The 22,262-nt window shown below is 37.1% G+C and overlaps 3 protein-coding genes across 7 annotated transcripts; 1 reads left to right on the top strand and 2 right to left on the bottom strand.

The window, feature by feature from the left end:
- The first annotated feature begins 920 nt into the window (after positions 1-920).
- LOC138135874 (ATP-binding cassette sub-family F member 1) lies at positions 921-4,628 on the top strand. The gene is made up of 11 exons (XM_069054820.1): positions 921-1,284; positions 1,341-1,442; positions 1,494-2,100; positions 2,154-2,472; positions 2,900-3,039; positions 3,092-3,329; positions 3,383-3,557; positions 3,610-3,788; positions 3,842-4,075; positions 4,173-4,282; positions 4,335-4,628. The coding sequence occupies exons 1-11, from the start codon at positions 1,035-1,037 to the stop codon at positions 4,483-4,485; spliced, it is 2,505 nt and encodes an 834-aa protein (XP_068910921.1). The 5' UTR covers positions 921-1,034; the 3' UTR covers positions 4,486-4,628.
- Positions 4,537-6,840, bottom strand: Bx42 (Puff-specific protein Bx42). The gene is made up of 5 exons (XM_069054824.1): positions 6,480-6,840; positions 6,256-6,419; positions 5,867-6,207; positions 4,879-5,792; positions 4,537-4,824 (listed from the first exon to the last, which is right to left on the bottom strand). Exons 1-5 carry the CDS (start codon positions 6,491-6,493, stop codon positions 4,638-4,640), a joined length of 1,620 nt encoding a protein of 539 aa, XP_068910925.1. The 5' UTR covers positions 6,494-6,840; the 3' UTR covers positions 4,537-4,637.
- Positions 6,841-13,628: 6,788 nt separating this feature from the next.
- LOC138135877 (guanine nucleotide-binding protein G(q) subunit alpha) lies at positions 13,629-21,437 on the bottom strand. Of its 5 annotated transcripts, none has more exons than XM_069054827.1 (9): positions 20,837-21,436; positions 19,108-19,292; positions 18,554-18,708; positions 16,947-17,075; positions 16,612-16,740; positions 15,641-15,770; positions 15,430-15,583; positions 15,012-15,119; positions 13,629-14,433 (listed from the first exon to the last, which is right to left on the bottom strand). In XM_069054827.1, exons 1-9 carry the CDS (start codon positions 20,958-20,960, stop codon positions 14,351-14,353), a joined length of 1,197 nt encoding a protein of 398 aa, XP_068910928.1. In that variant the 5' UTR covers positions 20,961-21,436; the 3' UTR covers positions 13,629-14,350. The 5 variants fall into 5 exon arrangements, with proteins under 5 accessions (XP_068910928.1, XP_068910927.1, XP_068910926.1 ...); XM_069054828.1 differs by lacking the exon at positions 13,629-14,433 and adding an exon at positions 14,453-14,855 and having other exon boundaries at positions 20,837-21,437; XM_069054826.1 differs by lacking the exon at positions 16,612-16,740 and having other exon boundaries at positions 20,837-21,435.
- Between the last annotated feature and the right edge of the window lie 825 nt (positions 21,438-22,262).

Genomic DNA, 22,262 nt, shown 5'->3' with positions numbered 1-22,262 from the left:
CCGAGATAGATAGATGTTATAGATAAAATCTAATTTTCAAAAAAAATACCGGAATCAAAAAATCAATACTGATGTCTGATGTGGATGGATATCAGGATATCAACAACGTAATTTATAAAAAAAAGTTTAGTCACCCCAGGTCAAACAATTACATGTTACAGTTTATTTCTCAAATCTTGCAGCTTCATACAAGTACCAGTCTGTAAAAAAATGTACATTATTTGTTTTTGCGGGTGGCATTTTACATATTAGTTATTACTTTTTAATATGTGGAAAAATTATTTTGAATAAATTTGAACTGCGCATCTGGGCAAATTCGGTATAATCAATTCAGTAAATAAAATTATTGTTTGTGTAATAAAATTGAAGTTATGTAAACACTGTGTCAACTTATTTTTCAGATTATTGGAAACACATTATCAGTCTTAACTTTATTTGCAATTGGTGGTAGTACCGTTTCATCTTGGGGCAACACACATCGCACCCGTTACGAAGTTGATAGAGAAACGCATCTTGAATCATCAATGCATTTAAGATCGGCATTTTTGTCCCTTTTCAATGGATTTTTATATCTGATAGAATCTCTGATAATGTGTTCTGAAATCAGGAAATTGTACCGCAACAATAATTGACGAGGTTAGATTGTTATATTAATCATTTTACTCGTAAGTGTATTTTTCGGTGTAAATAATACTTCGAATAAAATATGTAATGTATAAACTGTGATATCTGTAGAATAATAAATATTTAAATATGTTGTAAAAATTAATTGGGGCAGAAATTTTAAGATGTTCACACCCAACTACCTCCCTTGCGCTTGCTAGTTCTAATTTTAGATAAATTACTTTAGTTGTACCTGGAAAATTGCAAAAAAAAATTGAGAGAATAAGGGATAATTTAAATTTCCCGCGAGTAGTTTGACGTCGGTCAAATAACAAATGTCAAATAGCAAAAATTCGTGTCACTTGAGTAACTTTCACATGTGGTGTGGCGAAAAATAATTTGTGAAGTAGTGATCCATTAATTCAGTAACGATGTCTAAAAAACGAGGAAACAAGAAAAACATCAATTTAGAAAACGACAGCGACGAGGAAGCGAAAATTACAAAAGCAAACACGGAAAAGAATGACATAACCTCAAAATCAAATAAAACCAAATCGTCAAAGAAGGGTAAAAGGGGCAAAAAAGACGATTGGAGCGACGAGGAGGAGGGAAAAGTTGTGTCGCTTATAGACAATGTGGACGAGGAAATTCAACCTGTCACAAAGAAAAGTGCAAAAAAGAGTAAGCACGTAAAACATATGTCTGCATTTTTTCTGGAACAGTTGTGTAAATTTCAGAGTCTAAAAAGAAGGGTCAAGACAATTCTGAGAGTGAGGATGAAGATGTGAAAGTGGAGCTTGAAGTGGAGCCTGTTCAGAAAAAAAAGATGGGGAAGAAAGGTGGGTATTTGAGGGGTGAAGTGAATGTTGTTTGTAATAAGTTTATGATAGGGAAAAGTAACAAGAATGATGATTGGTCTGATAAGGACAGTAATGTAGAACTACAGTTGTCTGATGTGGAAGAAGAAATAGTTCCTGTGAAAAAAAATAAGAAAAACGCCAAAAGCAAAAAGAAAAAAGATGTTAGTGATGAAGAAGATGAAGAGATTGTTGAGGAGCAAATGGCTGATGAAGAAATAAATGAGAATAAAAATGTTAGTCCTAAAGTTGAAGATAATTTGATGCCAGCAGAAGAGAAGGATGAAATTGTGGATAAAGTGGCAGAAATTAAAATTGAGGAGCCTGAAGAGGAAATTAAGAAAGAACCTGAAGAGAAGAAGCTTACACATAAAGAAAAAAAGAAACTGAAGAAACAGCAAGAGTATGAAAAACAGATGGAAACTCTACTAAAAAAAGGAGGCCAAGGCCATTCCGACTTGGACAGTAACTTCACAGTGTCACAATCCCAGAAAACCGCCGGTCAATTGGCGCATCTAGAAAACGCGGTTGACATCAAAATCGAAAATTTCGGAATATCCGCCAAAGGAAACGATTTATTCGTAAACGCGAATCTATTGATCGCGCAAGGACGTCACTACGGTCTAGTAGGTCCAAATGGGTCAGTATAATGCAAAAAAGTTACAAGAACGCCACTTGAAAGCGTCGTTTTAGTCATGGTAAAACAACATTGTTGCGTCACATTGCGCAAAGAGCGTTCGCGATACCGCCGAACATCGATATTTTGTATTGCGAACAGGAAGTTGTCGCCGACGATTTTTCGGCTGTGGAATCGGTGCTCAAGGCCGACGTCAAGCGCACCGAGATGTTGGACGAATGTAAAAAATTAGAAGACGCGTTCAACGGTGGCGACTTATCGGTGCAGGACCGGCTCAACGAGGTTTACGCCGAGCTAAAAGCGATCGGTGCGGATTCGGCGGAGCCGAGGGCGAGGCGTATTTTGGCCGGTCTTGGCTTCACTAAAGCAATGCAGGTAAGATTTTTTTTTCTATTTTGCGTTCGTAACAGCTGTTACGATACCAAAAACAGTATCGTAACAGCTGAAAGCTGTATACTATTTACGGTTATCTTCTTAGTACTGTCAGAATCCTCATTGTCTAAGGGGATTCTAGCAGCGTCAGTGAATATCCCAAAGTGTTTCAATCGTTTCAATTGTTTTTTGCCAACCATCATACCTAAAATTCCCCAGAATTTAAAAATTCTTACTTTTGATTTAAAAACAGCTTAAAAGATGCAAAATAGAAAAAATAGTATTAAAAACTCGTTTCATAAGCCGTTTATTCCATTCGTCCTTTATAAAACTCGTGATTCGCGACTCGTTTTATTAACTTGGACTCATGAAATAAACCTTATGAAACTCGTTTTTTAATATAAAATTGAGTTAACTTAATTTACAATAGGACAGAGCTACTAAGAATTTCTCTGGTGGTTGGAGAATGAGAGTGTCTTTAGCTAGGGCGTTGTATATGGAACCGACTTTGTTACTTCTCGACGAACCGACAAATCATTTAGATCTAAACGCTGTTATTTGGTTGGATAAGTAAGTCTAGGAAAAAATATAGTGAAAATCGCCTACAAGAAATTGTTTTCAGTTATTTACAAGTGTGGAAAAAAACGTTGTTGATAGTTTCGCACGACCAGTCCTTTTTAGATAACGTTTGCAACGAAATTATCCATTTAGATACTCAAAAATTATACTACTACAAAGGAAATTATTCGATGTTTAAAAAAATGTATCAACAAAAGAGGAAAGAAATGATTAAAGAATATGAGAAACAAGAGAAACGGTTGAAAGAATTGAAAGCACACGGTTCTTCCAAAAAGCAAGCAGTAAGTTATTGGCGACAACGTAAAGCGGCAGCTTTAATGTTCGATTTCGCTAGGAAAAGAAACAAAAAGAGGCGTTGACTAGAAAACAAGAGAAAAACAGAACGAAAGTCCAGAAACAAGAAGACGAAGTTGCCCCCACTGAGCTCCTTCAAAAACCCAAAGAGTATTTCGTGAAGTTTTCATTCCCAGAACCGCCACCGTTACAACCTCCAATTTTAGGATTGCACAGTAAGACACACCAGCCTGTCACAGTTGAGTGCATCATTTTGATTTATTCCAGACGTAACTTTCGCCTATTCAGGTCAAAAACCGTTGTTCGTTAATACGGATTTCGGTATTGACATGAACAGCAGAGTTGCCATCGTGGGCCCGAACGGTGTAGGAAAATCAACATTTTTGAAATTATTGACCGGCGACCTGGACCCGCAACAGGGCGAAGTCAGGAAAAATCACAGACTGGTAAGAAATGCTTTTCGGTTTTGAAGGATCGGAGTGAGCGTACGAACTTGTAGAGAATCGGCAGATTTGATCAGCACTCGGGAGAGCATCTGACCGCTGAAGAGACCCCGTCTGAGTACTTGATGAGATTATTCGATTTGCCGTACGAGAAAGCGCGGAAACAATTAGGAACTTTCGGGCTCGCCAGCCACGCTCACACTATTAAAATGAAGGATCTGTCTGGTGGACAAAAAGCGCGAGTTGCGTTAGCCGAACTGTGCCTTAATGCTCCCGACGTACTTATTTTGGTAAGTTGCACCGGCTGGTACGGTCGGTGAGTACGATATCGTTTGCCAAAAAAAAAACGTGTCCGGATTTAGAAACACACCGATTTGTTGTTTTCAGGATGAACCTACAAATAATTTGGACATAGAATCGATCGACGCTTTAGCCGAAGCCATCAACGAGTACAGCGGTGGTGTCATTATCGTTAGTCACGACGAGCGCCTTATTAGGTAATGTATTGTTTTTAAACACTCGCCCCCGTCATTGACGGTCGAATTGCAGAGAAACTGAATGTGCATTATACGTCATCGAAGACCAAACGATAAACGAAGTAGACGGCGACTTCGACGATTACAGAAAAGAACTGTTGGAGAGTTTAGGTGAAGTTATTAACAGTCCAAGTATCGCGGCGAACGCCGCCGTTGCTCAATAATGTACGATCAGGTTAGGGTGCAAATTTTAGGTAAAAATTCAAATACAGACGCCATGATCATCAATTTTATTTATACCGCTATATTGTATTTACTTTATAAACGTGTTTTACAAAACGTCTTCAATAAAACTTGAACTTGAAAACTTGCTGTTTTAGTCTCTCCTTTTTCTCTTGTCGCGATCGTCCCTTCTTTCTGGTTCTTTGCGCTTGCTCGCGCGCTTAGCTTGACTCAAGAACTGATCAAGACCGAAGGGATCTTCCTCTTTCTCAAACTGTACAGGACCGGAGCGAGTAGCCCCGGTGCGATCGGTGCCGCTGAACTCCTTGTCCGGGACGAATCTGCAAAAATAAAACAGTCACACGTACCGATCGGCACGTACAGATTTTTTTTACCTGTTGGTTTTGACGATCTTCTCCAAGTCTTCGCCGTACACTTCCTTGTCGACGTTTCGACTAGGTCTGTACAAATGGTTTGCCATGGAACCACCTTCCCTCCACGGTTTGTCATACACGTTGTACGCTTCGTCGTCTGCGTAGCCGTGTCCCAAACCTTGCGCTTGTCCAAACAATCTCTGATCAAACTGGACTTCATTGGAAGACACCCCTCGCGCGGGCATTCCCAGCGCGATCTGTTCGGAAATATCTCTCTCGCGTTCCCTCTTTAACTTGGAACGCTTATCCGGCGCCGCTCTCGCCAGATTCCTCTCTCGCGCTCTCTCTTTGTGACGATCTTGTCTCAACAATTCCCTCTCGCGTTCTTCTTCGTCTGCCGTTTTAACATCCGTACCGGACACCCCTCCCACTTTGATGCCGGCTCGTTCGTCGCGAGCTTTCTGCGCGAGTTGTCTTAAGTGCTCTTCTTTTTGTTCTTTCTCTTTCTGTGCGAGTTTCTTCTCGAGTTGTGCGCGCGTCTCTACGGCTTCCCTCGCTTTACGATCGGCTATGTACAAAGCTTCAGCCAGTTTGGCGAAATTCTCGTTAATGTGCAACTGTTGCAACCCTCTCCCGTCGGCGGCCAACCTCTTATCCAGAGGGACGGTATAACCCTTTGCGTTCTTCCAGTTTGAAATGCAGGGTGGAATTTTCCATTCTTTTTGTTCTTTGACTGTGACGCGGCGAGTAGGACTGTGCAGAACTGGAGCGGGGGGAGACGGTGGTCCTCGTGGTATTTTCTTATTTATTTTGAATCTAGGGGGCTCCATGGGATCGACTTGGGCCTCCACGAGGCGGATGACGCGTTGCTTGGCACCCGAATTAAAGGCGGCGCCTTGTTGTGACGGCGTGTAACGAATAAATTCTGCTGGCCCCTGCAAATGTTCAATTATTTAATTTTTTAACACACACGTTAAACAATTTTCGTTTAACATTTCTTGATACTTACTTGTCTCTCTGCACAACGCACAGGCATTGCTGCTGCAATTTTTGAATTGGTCAATTTCTGTAATGCCTGTCTTGTTCTTTCTGTAATTTCATCCACTTCTTCTTGATTTGGTTTATCTAAACTAGGATCATTCTCAGATGTAACTTCTACTGGTAACAAATCTGACAACTTTGAGTAGATAATTTTATCTTTGGAATGTCCCTGCTTGGCAATAACGTCATATTTGACTTTGCCTTCAGCATCTAACTGTACTGCCAAGGCATTTGATGTTGATTCCTTGCCTTTCCGACCCATATCCAGAGGATACTGGGCCACATGAATCTCAGGAAATGCCCCACCATCTATAAGTTTTTATTATAGCTTGTTACTAACATCATTATATATTTTACCTCCATAATCAGTGTGAACTCTTGGCACCCAACCCCTTCGTTGTCCATAAGGAGGTGCAATACTTTGAGCTGTCACAACAGCTGTTGACCGAATGTGTGTAGCATTGTGCTGTCTTCTTTCGTCGTCTCGATCCCACACAGGCTGTATGGGGGCAGGTAATAAACTGCAAAATATGTAGTGCGTCACAAGCAAAAATTCGATAGCAGAGGTTAGGTTATCTCACCTTGACAACTCCATTTTATTCTTGAACTGGATCGATTTCAACTCAGATACTACGAAATCGACAAGCTTAACACCGTAATCATCAAGGACTACTTTTTAGTTTTAGCTTACGAAAATTCCAAAAGTTCGCGAGCTCTGAGAGCGACGTTAACGGCGTTTTCAAACAGGATTTTTATACAACCAGAATAAAGTTAACCAAATGAAAAATAATGTGGTGTACTTTGCTAAATCCTTAATCCACGTACGATTACAATATTAATTGTAGAAATGTTTTAAGTATTACACCCAAAAGAACGTAACAAAAACGTCAATTACGTCAACGCTAAAGCACAAGAAAAGAAACAGAATGTTGCTCACTTCACTTCAGTTCATACTTCACTAGAAGCTCATGCTTACAAATGTAAAATACCAAAATTCCCTAGAAAAAACTTCTAGTGACAAAAAAAAAATCTGGCCAAATTTTTCACACGTATTAGAAAGAAATAAGAATCATTTTCTTTAATATTTAGGTAAACGTCCAGTTATGTTTTAATTTTCGCAAACCGGCGATAGTATATTTATTTAATTAAAAATTAACGTAACAAAAATCAAAAAGTTCTCATCACTCTCATACAAACTTCCTGTTTTATATCTATTTGAGATTGCAGGAATTATTTGATTTTGAATTCGATCAAAATGACGTGCTGAACAGCTGAACTCAATATGGAAGTTTGGGTGGAAAACATCCACCGCAACTACCGCAAGCTCCAGCGATTGTAAAGCAACTTAGGAGACAAGGAATGATATGTATAGGTGTCCCAGAACTGCCTCCACAGAGAAAAAGGGAGTATTTGGATAAATGTGATAATCTGAATTTTCAAGAAAAAAAATCCAATCTCAAACGATATGTAATCGAGAAAAGGCATTCTAAACTTGACCAATCAGAGTTAAGGACCATGAGCAAAAGTAAAAGTATACTAGTTAGTCTGGATTTATACCAGGAGGGTAAAGCAGAGGTCCGCCATAGCGCCATATTATATTCTGAAATTCTGATCCTAGACGAAGAGCGAATTCTGATATCTGTATCTCACTCCGGTCTTTTTCTGGACTGGCCTTGCTTGTGCAGTTTTTATATAATTTTTATAACGAGTAAAATTTCACCATAACAGACCAAACAATGAAGCAAATGAAGTTGAGTAAACGTAAACCGACTACCGAGCTTACAATTGGCTGCCGTTGGGGGCGCACTGAGCGACTGTTGCCAAGTCATACTCCCGCTCGATCCGGGCATTGTTTTTTTAAGGTTTTACGTAAATTTTCGGTTTTTGTGATGGCTTTTTTTTTAAGGTTACACAAAACTGCAAAGCTTTAGTTTATTAGAGGCTACAGCGTTAAGCGGATGTGTTGTGGAAGGCGTAAAAGTGTTGTGTGCGAAGTTAATTTTATGTGGTGTTACTAGTGGTGGAAACAAGGTAGGTGCGAAATTTTTGGATTATGTTTACAAAGAAGCGTCTTGAGTGTCACTTAATATAAATCATTTCAAAATATCTGTGGCGGTCGTGAAAAAGTAGGTAAGTCGAAAATGTTAATTTTTCAGAGCAACGATTCAAAATTCCACATCATTCCTAAAATCCTGTAATTAAATAGAAACTTCTTTCTACCTGTACTTGCTTTCAATATAAGTAAATTTTAAACTGTGAAAATCTGAATTATTTAACTCCATGATTTATTATTAAGGTGTAAACATCGTTAACTCATTTTTGAAATTATTTGACTTGCCTACTTTTTCACGACCGCCACAGATATAGTCCTTAAAATACCACATATTTAACTTCCAGATGTAGTCTTCTTTTTAAAGTGTTTTCCACAGACCCTCATATAATTGGAAGAAGATTTTCCCATTAATAAAGCGCTTCCCCATGGTTCCTTCTCTCTACCCGGTCTTTAGAACCGAAAACATTTTCGATTAAAACATACAGAGTGGTCCCGATATAACCTGCCAGAAGGAATCCAGTAATAGGTGACGATGAGTAGAACTCATACACAAAAAATGTTTCTAATAAAAGTCTTTTCGTTTTCGAGATAAAAATAATTGAAAATTTGGTCAAAATTTGCTGTACGCTAATGAGTTAATCGGTTTTAAAAGGTAATTCTGGTTACTTGGCTGCAATTTCTTTAGCAACGGTACCTGAAACACCTATGACATTTGTCAAGTTTAATTTTAAATTTGCGAATCTTTCCAAAAATTATGAAATTCACAAAACAAGAATACACCGATTTGCATTTACTCTATGGCGAAACACGTGGTAATTCATGACCGGCAAGGCGACCATACGGCGAGCGTTTTCCTGAAGGAGTCCTTGCGTCCCGTTGTACTTTTGTGGAGCTACATCTGCATTTATGTGAGGTTGGTTCTGACTGATTCCAATACGATGGCGTCCCCGATACTCCATTTAACCCCTCTGGATTTTAATTTTTGGGGCCACACGAAAGATTTGGTATGCGAAGTTGAAATAAATAGAAAAGGCCAACTCCAGAAACACGTAACAGACGCCGCGAACCAGATTCGTAAAAACCCAGAAATGCTGAATTTTGTTTATGAAAATTGGTACCAACGGAAGGCACACAGAACATTTATTATAAAATAATTTTTCTAGTCTAGTTTACCTTTCATTAGTTAGTAGATATTCTCAGTTAGAGTTGAAAGTACGAATATGTAAAGTGTAAATAAATTTATTCAATGCATTATTTCGGCTATTTAACCACAATTAAGACGATACTCTTATTACACAGTTCTTCCACAATTTTGCACACACTATCTCTAAGTTTATTTACACATTGAGGAACACCACTTTATTTATTACTCATTCACCTCAGTCCACAAAATCAGCTTTTGTACCTAAATAAGCTGGTGAATTAACGCACACAGTGTACAGCAATTTCAATAAATGTCATTAATTTGATTTAGTTTGTCAGATTTGAGATTTGTCATAAACGATTCAGGTACCTATGTTGCTTAGATACTGTCATCCTTACAAACACCAACAATTAATTCCTGAGTAGGTACGTATTTTTGTGGTCAGCAGCGTCGAATGAGTGTGGATAGGGGTTAATTTATCCCCATGATTTTGGACCTAATGAAGAGGGGTTTTTTGGACTTGTTAGATCCTTCTAATGACCCAGAATTTTTTTGGCAGGTTATATCGGGACCACCCTGTATTTTGCTTTGACGCCACAATTCGGAAATAAATAGAAACATGCTGGTTCGTTTTTTCGATACATGTTACAGCCAAAAACACAACTATTGTTTTATCGATCTTATTTTTGGCCATGTTTAAATAATAAATTTCAATTGAACCGTCGTTTTGTTTTAAAAGGACAAATCATTTGAATAGCCACCGGCTTGAGTGTGTCTTAAAATTTTGCATACAATTCACACCAGATGTCTCACTGATAGCTGGAATCGCCAATAATAAATAAATACATATTTTAAAAGTAACCATAGAATTTTATTGTTCTGGCGTTTTTTAATGTCATACTGTGAAACTTAAGTTATTCAAAAATGCCAATACCAAAAGTTTGTGAACAAGAAAATTGGGAATTTAGTGCAGTCTATGCCACGTAGAGTAAATGCGGTTATCAACTTATCAAATATCAAAGCTGTTAGAATATTGAATTATTATTATAGAAAAAGTACCTATCGTTTTTCAATGACACGGATCTGTATTAAATATTTTCATTGTGATTCATGTAAGCGAGTGAGAGTTTTTATTATTCTCCATTTTTTGCCACACCATGCGTTTTTCGTAGTTTTTCTTAGTTAGTCGAATAAATCACTTCATTCGATAATTAGTTTAATTTCAATAATAAAACCTGTGCTTAAACATACCTAAATCCCATAAAAGCAAACGGCGCCACGACCAAATACATATTATTGTAATAATATTCAAATAAGATTATCTAAAAATTAAGACATGACCTGTCTTATCATTTTTGTCAAAAGGACAGAAAAAGTCCGTTTTCAAAAACCTACAAAAATTGATTTTTTTGAATACAAGTGTACAGTAGTGTGTTTGTTTTTCTCATATATCACCTAATTACCTATTACAAATTTTAAATTAGAAATATTCTTTGCGTTTTTTTCGGCGTCACCGAATGATTACGCCCATCGAACGATATCCATCTCTCGGGCTAAAGCCCTCGAGCTGGATTCATCGTTCTCCGGGCGTAATCACCGTTGTAACGCCCTTGGTGCATAAATAGCTATTACTTATGTTTAATTACAAAAAAAACATTTTGTAATATGTAGTGTTATTAATTTTTTTATTAGTAAATACATGACTCCCTTCTCTGAAGTCATCAAAAGGCATAAACAAAAATCTGTACAGAAATTCAACAGATTCAAAAATCACTTTCTAAAATTATCCACGCAATCACGACGATGTGCTCTTAACATAACCGAACTTCGCAAAATTTACAAAAATGTTTTGTTTTGCGATCTTTGCATTGTTTACAGCGTCCTAGACCGGATCCGGGCGCAATTCCTCCGGAAGTCCGGTCAAGCGAATTGCTAGTTCTCGAATGCGTGGTTTTAGGTGTAGATCATTCGCTCGTATTGTATACAGGGTGATACATCTTTTACCACCGGTGGCAAAATGACCTTTAAAAATTGAGAACAAATTATGAAATTTACAGATCTGATTTGTCGAAAAATTTACTTTCGGGCGGTATAATTTACTTTTAAACATTTTTTTTTTCATGACCAGATAATCGATTTTAATGGAAACATTGCTTTTATTGGCTTGTGGTCTTGTAAATCTTTAATGATGACTACCCTGTAAAACTGACCTGCTTAGGCGAATTTGTTCGGTTTTACGAATAGAGTTGTAAAGGACCCACTGCTGTGGCAATAAAGATCCCTAATAGATCTTATTGTTAAGTTATTGGGACATTATGTCGTAAATCATGAAGCAAATATAAATTTGAATATAAAAATTAATTTAAAATAGTAAAATTGTGTGAAAATACATACCTGAATGTGCATATGCCACAAGGTTGAATAAATTAAAGAATTAATAATTGAGAAAATGCCACAATTTGACCTAATTAACTTATAAATTCCATTTTTTGATATTATGTGCCTTATAAATAATAAATTAGGTCTGCAAAATATGAAAACGAAATCATAATTTTTAAGGTCAATTTTGTCACCGGCGGTAGAAGATGAATCACCCTGTATATGTATTACTAGAGGCCACCGTCTTGTGCTTATTATTTGTTACTTTGTTAATTTCAGAAAACGAATAAAAAAGTTAAGCGATAACACGGGTTGGGTCTCACAGGCCCAAATGCCCTCTTGACAAAAAACGGCTCTGGTATTATTTTAATTAATTCACACAGACTAAGATACACCAAAAGTTGAGAAGGTACTGATGAGCCCAATTAAATAACTTAAAACATAACGAAAATATAGCATATTTTTATATGGTCTGGGTCTCATGGGATTTAATTCTCATGGCCAAACAGTACTGAAATTCGTTAGGGACATTATAGCTGCTATATTAGTATGAATAAATGTAATCATTGTGCCGAATTTTATGCCTCGTCTTTACATGGTCAACGGTATCGAAGTGTGCATACAGACTATAATAAAAATAGGCGGAAATATTTTAAGCCGTAAACCACCAAGACATTTGAAGACGATTTGCACTAGTTGAAATTGCGAATTTAAAAATTTAAAATTCACCTCATTGCGGCTCGTGGTCGACGCTAATGACGAACAAACAAAAGTGAAATGGTAAAAAAGCCACAACGAAAACGATACCACGCAAGAAATTTGACACTGACACTGAATTGTGTCGGAAAAACGAACGAGTACAAAGCCCTTTTACTTTTAGCGTGATATATACTTGTGCCCTCCGCGCCATTGATGCACAAGCCTTTTAAAAAACTTCACGATCTTCCCGAATTTGGGCAATAGCTGCCGCGACTTCTTCAGTTAGTTCTTCTACCGAATTTATCGACTAGCTATAGACCGGCTGTTTTAAATGCCCCCATAAAAAATCACAAGGATTTAAATCCGGAGATCTTGCAGTACTTTTGATTCAACCACGCCATCCGCTGGAAACGATCTTCGGTTCTGGGATGGAACTTTCCTGTATCTCTCAATCGTTGCACCGTGGGAGTAAACGTTTTTGAATTAGATACAATCCTGTCTGGAAACTTTTCCCGATGCAGTATTTGCACTGGACCGCGTTGCCACTCGCCGCACCATACACGTTTTTAAAATTTGCCATTTTAAACGATTTAATAACAAATATACGATTATTATTAATACACTGCTACACTGCACCGTTTGTCGAACTGCAACTAATAACTGACCTACGCCAACCCAACTTCCAATAAAAAGATCCTTTTTTTTGTCATACCTACAAAAAGTGTATGAAGCGTGAAAAAAACGAGAGTTCTCTTTTTCTTGATTATTGCTTTTATGATTTGTACATCCAAGATTTGAACTATGAAACCAAGACAGTGGCGCGTCCAGAATTTATTGTCTAAATTGCTATGCCATTTGTTCACGTATCTTTACGTTTTCAAAATTTACGGAACTTCACAATTAACTGTTTTACGTTTTTAAATAAAAAAACAAATGTCCACGTTAGCGTAGCAAATATACTGTGAGTTGCATTTTCTATTCCGTCGGGCTCATAATCAGTCGTGAAATCTCCTGTATGTTCAATTAACCTCAAGCTTTGACTGAAAGTTCATTGGATAAGTTTTTTATTGTAGCGAGTTGCCCAAATAGTGAAAATCTATGATTTTCTTTTCTTTTACTTCTAATGGAGCATAGGCTTTCACGTTTCTTGGCCAATGATTTAGTGTGGTTGAATGGATAGGCCAACGCACCCCATTAGCCGACCTTGATTTCGCCTTCAATCTCCGGGCTTAGCACAAAAAGACTCACTTGTACTCTTAATGATATAATCAACTATTATTTTGAAAAAAGTATGAATCGATGCAACGAATAATTACTTTTCATGCCGCCAACTAGACTCCCAAATTTTTTCGTTCGTAAACGAGCGTCGGTGGAAATCCAACGATTGTGGTTTGGAGTCGACGTGATCGAGGATGGAATGGATTATTAATGGATGTTGGAAAATGAAACGTATCATTTCAGAAAAAATCTATACTTTTGACAAGAAATGATTTACAAATGTACTATTGCCACAAACATTCATCAATCATCCGCTCATTTACCCACATAAAACCAAGCTCCTATAATATGTTTATAAATTTGCCATTAGTATAGTAAGTTAACGGAACAATACGCAAAGAAAGCCCACTAACAGTTTATTACCAGTTAATCGCTTTCCGAATACATCCCTCTTGCTGCAAATAGCTTTCATAGACACTGGCAGTCTTGAATTACGTAATGCCGTCGATACAGTCAAATATTGATCGCTTAATAACAAAATCTGACTGAGAGACGACACCCATGCAAATAAAAGCTTTTGATCTATGAATTTAACTGCTATGACGGCTTTTTAAGAACTGCACGTATTCAAAATATTTGCAAATATAATGGGGAAAAGTAGTGACTTACATTCTATTTCTACATTAATTTAATATATTATATATAACAATACTATTTATAATAATGAATCATAGTCATAATGCTTTCGCACTCTGTTAAAAAAACACTTTGGCTTTAATCCATCGAGGGACACCATACTAGTAAAATGGCACTAGATTTACTCCAACGCAGCCACTAAGCTAAGCGCACACTTGGACACAAATAAATTTAATCGACAGTAAATTAGAATAACATCACAATTGGGGTCCTTGGTTTATTCCTGATGTGATCCAGACTCGTATCACAATCGTATCTTTCTCCTAAACCAAATTGTACTCGCGAAGATTAGACTGCAGTATCGTATCTTTTACAGCCGCAAATACAAACTTTATATTCTCAGTATCTGAAAAATTACGTTACATCACCAAAAATTCCAGATCATCATTTTTAACACGGTGCAAGCAATCAGTTAAGCAATTTTTATTAACAACGAAAAAATAAATCACTAGAATTATTACAACATATACATGACAATTTCTATTAGAAATCGTGAACATAAAGATTCTTCAAAAATCTAACACAGACTTTAAAAACTTATATCTCTACATTCACGTCGGTAGTAAATCTAAATAAACACGCAGCTCCAACGTTCGCCTCACTCATTCGTAAATACAAAATATTGCCATCACCTTAACTGAGACCATTCAAGTTCGTTCCCTCCCTCTCACTGTCCATGCAAAACTTAAGCTAAATTAAACTCTTTCAGTGCTGTTTGCATAATCGTATCTTTAACAGCACAGAATACAAGTTTAATGTTCTCTGTATCTGTTTTGACAAAGAAAAAATATCAAGTCCATTCCACATGAAGGCATGCACAAAAAAATAAATTGAAATATTAAGACATCAGTAAGAAAAATGAAAAAAAAATTTTTTAGGGCGAAGTTAGTAAGCGAAAGCTGTAGGTTCATAAACTAAAAATACCTGTAGCACATGTAAAGTGTGAGTATATGATTTTTTCACTGTCTGGATTGAGGTCTACAAACATCCTGAGAATAAATTCCCTAGCTGCAATCGCATCTCGTTGGAGGCCTAATTAAAACATAATTAGCAATACTAGTGTTATCGGGGTAATCGGCGAATTATCAAAATGGTAAATGGCAGAATTTAATTAAACAAAAATTAATCGCCAAACAAACTACCGCACTCTAGCAAAGGCAAATTGCATTGAACCTGTTGCCGTTGTAAAATGAGAATAACAACTGCGTTCAGGATCAGGATTTTCTCTTAAGTACACTTTCAAAATATATTCTCTTGCGCCGATATGATCCTGTTTTTCTCCTTCAGTAGAAAAATTTACAACATTTCTATCAAAGTCGGAACAAAAAATTAAACTACTTACCATCGTATTCTGGAAAATAATCTACAAGATGTGAATACATGATTTTTTCTTCCAGTAAATCTTTTTTATTTAAAAATAAAATGACCGACGAATGTTGAAACCACGGATAAGTTATAATGGTTTTGAAGAGTGCTTTGGATTCTTCCATACGATTCTGCAAAAGAAAAATCTTTTAGTTTCGGTAATTTTTCAACGTACAAAAATACATTACCTCGTTTTCTGATTCGAAAAGGATCTGGTCGTATTCACTTAAAGCTACGAGAAAGATGATAGACGTTACGTTTTCGAAACAATGGATCCATTTTCTTCTTTCGGATCTTTGTCCACCAACGTCTACCATTCTGCAACATTCGAATGCGAATTGACAATACGGTACATAATTCACTGAATAAAAAAATTATTAATCGTGATGTTGCAAACAATTAGGTTTACAAAACATTAAATTCCACAAAAAATAAAACAAAACAATGAATCTTCTTATTTTAAATACACGTAGACTAGTGGTATTTATTGAATAAAGAAACTAACTAAACCCAATGAAATTTTAAAGTGGGTGAAGTTCAAACATTATCTACTCAATAACTGTCAATTCGCGAAAGAATTTCGAGTCACTAGGGAGGCTTGAACTTCACCTTAAGTTGTTAGTCAACAGATTTAAAGCTACACTACAGTCTGCAAGCTTTATCTTATTAATTTATGTTTTAATACTTCTTTATTCATGCAACACGCTTTGTAACAACACTACAAAAAGTATAAACATATTAAAAAAATAAAAGCCAATTGCGTTTAAACGAGTTAGTGCTTCTAATTAATACAAAAGCTCTGTCAAACAAAAAAGAAAACACAACTTTTTACCTGATTTTGGCAACTTTTCGTTTTAAAACGGAAGTTTTCTGACCGACTAAATAAAAAAATTTTGACATCTTATTCTATTTCACCTATAAACACAATTCCTCGACGGTATACAAGAAAATAAAAATAATAATAAGTATAATAAAAAATAGGTGGAACAGAAATCAATGAAAGTGGGACTGTTGACGGTCGGATCGAATCGAGTCGACCGTCCACGGTCCCCTGGACTGTTAAAATAAAGAAGTATACTGAACCTTTCGGCAATGGGTTGAGGTCGTATTGAATCAAATTGTGAACTAGCAACTGAACGAAATCAATGTGCATTCATACCTAAAAATAATGGAGTCGAGATCAAAAGGATATTCTATGATGCCTGTCGTAGGCGCTCTGGCCCTGAGGATGTCCTGTTCGGTGGGCAGATAGTCAGGAGCTCTTATTCGCTCCAGGTCGCTAAGATAGCTGCAACCAACATAAGCATGCAACATGCAGCCAACAACAAAGACACAGACCAGCTAATGTAAAGTACACAAGTGAACGTGTGAGTGCTCTTCCCGTTATTAAAAAATAAAATAAAAATAAATTAAAGAAAAACGCCGTGCTACAAAAATAAAAAGACGTGGCACACACCAGTGTTAGAAAGGCGCGACAATTCATGCCGACCGTACCTAAACCTGATCTCGTCCAGATCGAATGGATATTCTATGATGCCTGTGGTGGGCACTCGCACACGCAAGATGTCCTGCTCTGTTGGCAGGTAGTCCGGCGCCGCCACCCGGTCTATCTCCATCAAGTAGCTGGAACGCATATTCCGTTTACATCCAGAAATTTCGGAATGTCGGGACGCGAAACACAAAATTTGGAAGGTGGAATACTACGCCTCGGATACGGCAGGCTTATGGATACCGCACAAAATTTCATTATTAAACAGTTACAGCCAAAGAAAACAAATCCACTATGAAAATAACCACTTCGATTTTACGACACCAACAGTACTGTTCATTTTGCGGGAACTTTTAACAGCAACTTGCCCACCTCACCAATGACCAACTGAATTTTGAAACAAAAACACACGTGGTGATTTATCCGAAACAATTTAAACGACGCATGTCAAAAAAACCAACCATAAGCTTGTAAAAACGATTTCACGAAGACGACAGAGCACCCTTACATTCTTTCCACGTTTCATTTTAATATTTGTCATCATTTAATCCTAATTACAAGAAGAAAAGGATTCAAATAAAAATGGAACCAATATCGTAACGAGCTGCTACCAAGTCTATCGCCAAATGACACGACAGTCCGAGGCGTCCAAGCTTCGCACGAATAAACTGCACTAGAACAAAATAAAATTGAGAAAACAATTAACCAGAAAAACGCAACAAAGACTACTCAAAACCCATGAAAATTAAATACTTTCGTTAGACTTTTCGACCCTCGATGGGCATTAAAAAACATCTGTACATTTACACCAATTGCCAATGTTTACATTTTTATTTTGTCCTTTTCTTCTGAGGCATCTTACTACATTCTACAAAAATCAACCTTTAAACTTGTGGGATATAATTATTTTCCTCCATTCCTTGTTAGTTGATTCTTGTTTTTTCCAGCATTTAAAAAACTTAATTAGGCTTTCAACTCCATTATAACAAATGCAAATTGTTATCCGCAACCGTGACCGGACACAGCCAAAATTTTAGAATTCAAAGCGAGTTTACGTCTCAAACGGAACCGAATCAAGACGTACCGTCGCACGAATTTATTTTCCTCAAATTTTAAACATCACGAGGTTTCAGAGGTGTGTATTTGGACTTTCAACGCATACAAATCTTGAACGGACAATCAAGCGACAAGAATTCTTAACACTTCGACCATTAAAATCCCATTTTCATTAAACATTAACAACTGTTCAACCAGTCGTGATCATTTAAAAATTTTGCCGCCAATTCGACATCTGATCAGATATATTCCATAAGCTCGCCAAATTAACGAACTATACACCGAAAGGAGAGTAGGGTATATGTGCACGCGAAAAAACCGATTATGTTGATGTAGTCACGCATCACGGGGGTAACAAAACAATCGACTACGAAGGGTGAAATATAATTTCATTTGATTTTTTACGAGTGAATCTACCTACCATTACGAACACTACACTCCGTAACCGTCGACGATCAATTAATATTTTCAACAGCAAACTTCGGTTACACAGAATCGTGTTCGTAGATACGGTATTTAACATAATGTTGTCGTTTGTAAAAAAGAATATACTTACTATTTGGCAGAGTCCGTAAGCTGGTATTCTCTACGGCGATCGTAACATTCTTGGATTCCGGCATCATTCCATAGATCTTTAATGGCGTCTACATATGGATTATCAAAAGTTGTGACAGTTTCGTAGTCGATATCCTTGATTAATTCGGCTTTTGCCTGCAAAAAAAAAATGCACAGATGTAGTACACAGAAAAAATTATAGAGATAAGAATGTTTTTAACTTGAAAAGTCACCTCGGCAATCACTAATGACTAGTTTATCAGAGAATTCCAGAACAAAAATAACTTCAACTACCTGATATTGTGCGTTACATAAAAGCACTGACTTTTATAAGATCTAATTTGGATGATCAAAATTACATCATTCTATTCCAGTATTGAGCGTACTTATATCAGCAGAGGATTTTTTTTATGTATTCGAAAACCAAAGGAACATTTAAGTCGTAATCTTATCCAAAATTTGCGGATAAAACAACGGATTTTTGCAAAAGATCATACAGAAATAAAAACGTGAAATGTACTTCTTGAATCTGCAAAATCTACGACTAATACTCACTTGACTGGAAGACTCGGCATATTGAATTTTTAACAGGTCCATAGCCTTGATCATGCTCTGCATGGCCATAAAGATGTTTTGGTAGACCAGCTTGATAAAACCCCGTTTGTCTTCATCGGAGTATCCAGCACCATGGATGATTCGCATTTGCTTAATAAATGTGGACTTGCCGGATTCTCCAGTGCCTGCAATAAACACAATCAATTTAGTATTAAATATGACATACAAATATTGGCGTACTAAAACATTCGTAAATGTGTTTGTTATTCATGGTGTATGCGTTAAAATTTTGTCGCTTTTGGCTGTGGGATCGTGTTATTCTTGTAAACAAAACTAACATTTTTTTGTTTCTCTCCTTTGTTCCGTAGGTGTTACAAAAGAAATTCAAATTGTTTCCTGGATGGAAATGAAATAAATTGCTGCTGATAACGTAAATCATGAAAAAAATTCCTCAAACATTGACTCGGAAAAATCGAACTCGGTGACAATCAAAAGTTGACCACCGGTATCCACACAAAAAAATTGATAATTTTAAACTTTGTACAATGTGATAAATACACATGAAAAAAAAAACAGATTTTAAAATCAGTATATTTGTTTTTCTTGTATCATAAAATTAAAAAAACATTTCTAAAGATAATGCAAATATTTAACTTTCAAAGAACGTTTGAAGGAATCTGCCGAACCAACCTTCAATATTCCGTGCAAACTCGTTCTCGAAACTTTGAAATTTAATACTATGAAAATGAATGGCTAATTTTGGCATCACAGTTGAAAATTTAGGACTTTCGTAAACACACTGTAGCGCTTTGGTAGTGGAATTTCATGTGGTTTTTGGAGGAAATAACAATTCGGAAAGTGGAGATGAATTAACTCTTATTCCTTTACGTGCACTCCGACGAAGGAAGGTTGTTTTGACAAAACTGCATCGTTACTCGCGATTTAACTACAGAAAATATGCATGCACAAGACATAAAATCATGTAAAAATAACTAATGGAATTATCGATGTTCTCTTGTAAACAATGAATGTAGATTGCAGTAAAAACAGAGTTAAAAAGTGGTGTTCCACACGGAGGATAATTGCGGATGAAAAATGTAAAAGCTCGTGTGTGTGTGTGTGTGTGTGTACGGCGTGGGCCTTGTGATATTTTTATCCTCATAATAAAATTAATTCAGTAATACAATGCACCCAAGGAAAACTGCAGAGGAAGCGTGTGTAATTATGAAAAAATGTTGCGGGGGCTGTTTCTGAGACATGAACTGTCACCGCCGATTTTTGAGTTTTCGTCGTTTGTATTTCTAAGAATAGTTTAATGAAAGAAGAATTTGTTAATGCGTTTGTTCTTGGAATTATAATTTCAAATAATGCGAAGATTCAGAAAATGGAAACTCGTCACTTTCAACTGTCACTTTTTGACATTAACCGTCAGACTGACAGTATTATTGCATCCGTGTTAAACCTAGGTTTACGTAAAAACAGACGATGTAACGACCTTTGCAATGTTTTCTACGTGCAGGACTAGCTCGAAAATTGTTTTTATTTTTAATCGAAAATATAATATTTAACGACGAGCCAATTGCTTATCTTGTACTCAAACAAAAAACCCAATAGGCGGTAGCTCTAATCAAACTGAAGAGATAAACGGCGTTTTTGTGCAACTGCACCAACGGGAAGCGGACGCTTGGGGTCCTTTGTCGGGTTTTCGTCTGGAAGGAAGTGAACTCACCAAGCAGCAAAAGTTTGAGTTCGCGTCGGGCATCTCGCTTATCTCGACGGAGTTGTTTTTCGATTTCAGCGTTGATGCGTTTCTGTTCCCTAGCCTCATCCGACTGGCAACACTGCATGGTCATGCTCTTGGTGATGGGCCCCCTTAGCTACCATCCACGCTGACTAGACCAAAACACACCTACAGACCGACACTTCCTCGAGCGGCGACCATCGCAGTTGGCTGGGTGTGGTGCTTGGGTCGGTCCGCCGGCATGCTCTTATAGTCGCGTCGGGGCTGAATTTGATCCTGTTAAGGTAAGCGGATTGACGAAGCCTCATCCACGGCCTCCGGTAACGGGATTAGGGCGATCGGGGCGGCTGAGGGCCGTCCACAGCGGCGCTAGGCTGAGGTTACGAATCGGTCCCAACGGCGCAACACAGTCCGCTATGTCTTCAACCACTCGCCACCATAGCCGCACGGGTCGCTGTCCATCGATTCTGTACGGGAACTGCACCGATGCACTTTGCACGTTCACTACAAATCCATTTCACACCAAACAGCAGCCGCCTCTTGTCAATATGGCGCTGCCCAGTGTACCAGCCGACTGTGCACGCAGAACAGGAAGTGCGCGAAGCCCGCCAAACCTCCACCGTTTAAAATCATCATAAAACTCTTTTGATAGCACATCCACCGCACAAAAAATTCCATCTCGACATTGATGTATCAAATTTGTCTAATACCATTATGTTAATAACGTCATGTTATCTCCACTGGTTATAAAGACATGACATACATTTCGCCCATCCGCAGATTTCCCCTGAGCTTTGAAATGAACTCTTTAAATATTTTCCACTTGTGCTTACATAAGCACTTCTCGACATATTATTTAACAATTGCAACAAGTCTTCCTACAATTGTTAAAAGTACCGACATCCTTTCTTTCATTAACTAAAGCATTAGGAGCACGTTCTCTATAGCCTGTTCACAAAATCACCGTCACCCCTCATTAGCACGTGTGCGTTAAAAAATACACGCTCATATGGACATAAATGTCCAAAGATTGGTCCTACTCTAAAAAATTAATACCAATGAGTTGTATTCCAAATATTTGTACAGAAAATAATTTTCCTAAACCTATTAAGGGGTTTGCTATTAAATAATGACCAATTTATTGATAATAATCTCAATCGGTAAGTCCACTTGAATTTAACTAAACTGAAGAAAGTATAAAAATATCACTGAAAAACTTTTTTTATTGATGAAAACGTTCAACCATGCAGAACAATTTTCTTGTTTCGTAATTTAATTTAATGGCTGCTTAACATATTTTTTGGAGTATATACTTGCACAAAACCGATTATTTTTGTCGAGATTTTTTCTGTTTAACTTCCGACATTACTAAATCATTTGTTCTTCGGTTTTGATTAATTAATTTATAGTCTCA

This window comes from Tenebrio molitor, chromosome 7 (assembly GCF_963966145.1).
Source record: "Tenebrio molitor chromosome 7, icTenMoli1.1, whole genome shotgun sequence".
Classification (NCBI taxonomy): Eukaryota; Metazoa; Arthropoda; class Insecta; order Coleoptera; family Tenebrionidae; genus Tenebrio; species Tenebrio molitor.
Note: the sequence above shows the minus strand (reverse complement) of the source record. Positions and strands in the feature narration are given on the sequence as shown.

Excerpts from the sequence above, each read along its gene's own strand:
- LOC138135874 (XM_069054820.1), top strand. The coding sequence starts at position 1,035 with ATGTCTAAAAAACGAGGAAACAAGAAAAACATCAATTTAGAAAACGAC. Across the intron at positions 2,473-2,899 it reads GCTTCACTAAAGCAATGCAG|GACAGAGCTACTAAGAATTT; the intron begins GTAAGATTTTTT and ends AATTTACAATAG. Across the intron at positions 3,558-3,609 it reads TCCAATTTTAGGATTGCACA|ACGTAACTTTCGCCTATTCA; the intron begins GTAAGACACACC and ends GATTTATTCCAG.
- Bx42 (XM_069054824.1), bottom strand. Across the intron at positions 6,208-6,255 it reads AGTTCACACTGATTATGGAG|ATGGTGGGGCATTTCCTGAG; the intron begins GTAAAATATATA and ends AAAAACTTATAG. Across the intron at positions 5,793-5,866 it reads TGCGTTGTGCAGAGAGACAA|GGGCCAGCAGAATTTATTCG; the intron begins GTAAGTATCAAG and ends GAACATTTGCAG.
- LOC138135877 (XM_069054828.1), bottom strand. The coding sequence starts at position 20,960 with ATGACCATGCAGTGTTGCCAGTCGGATGAGGCTAGGGAACAGAAACGC. Across the intron at positions 17,076-18,553 it reads CTTACGGACTCTGCCAAATA|CTACTTGATGGAGATAGACC; the intron begins GTAAGTATATTC and ends TATGCGTTCCAG. Across the intron at positions 14,856-15,011 it reads ACACTTTACATGTGCTACAG|ATACAGAGAACATTAAACTT; the intron begins GTATTTTTAGTT and ends TTGTCAAAACAG.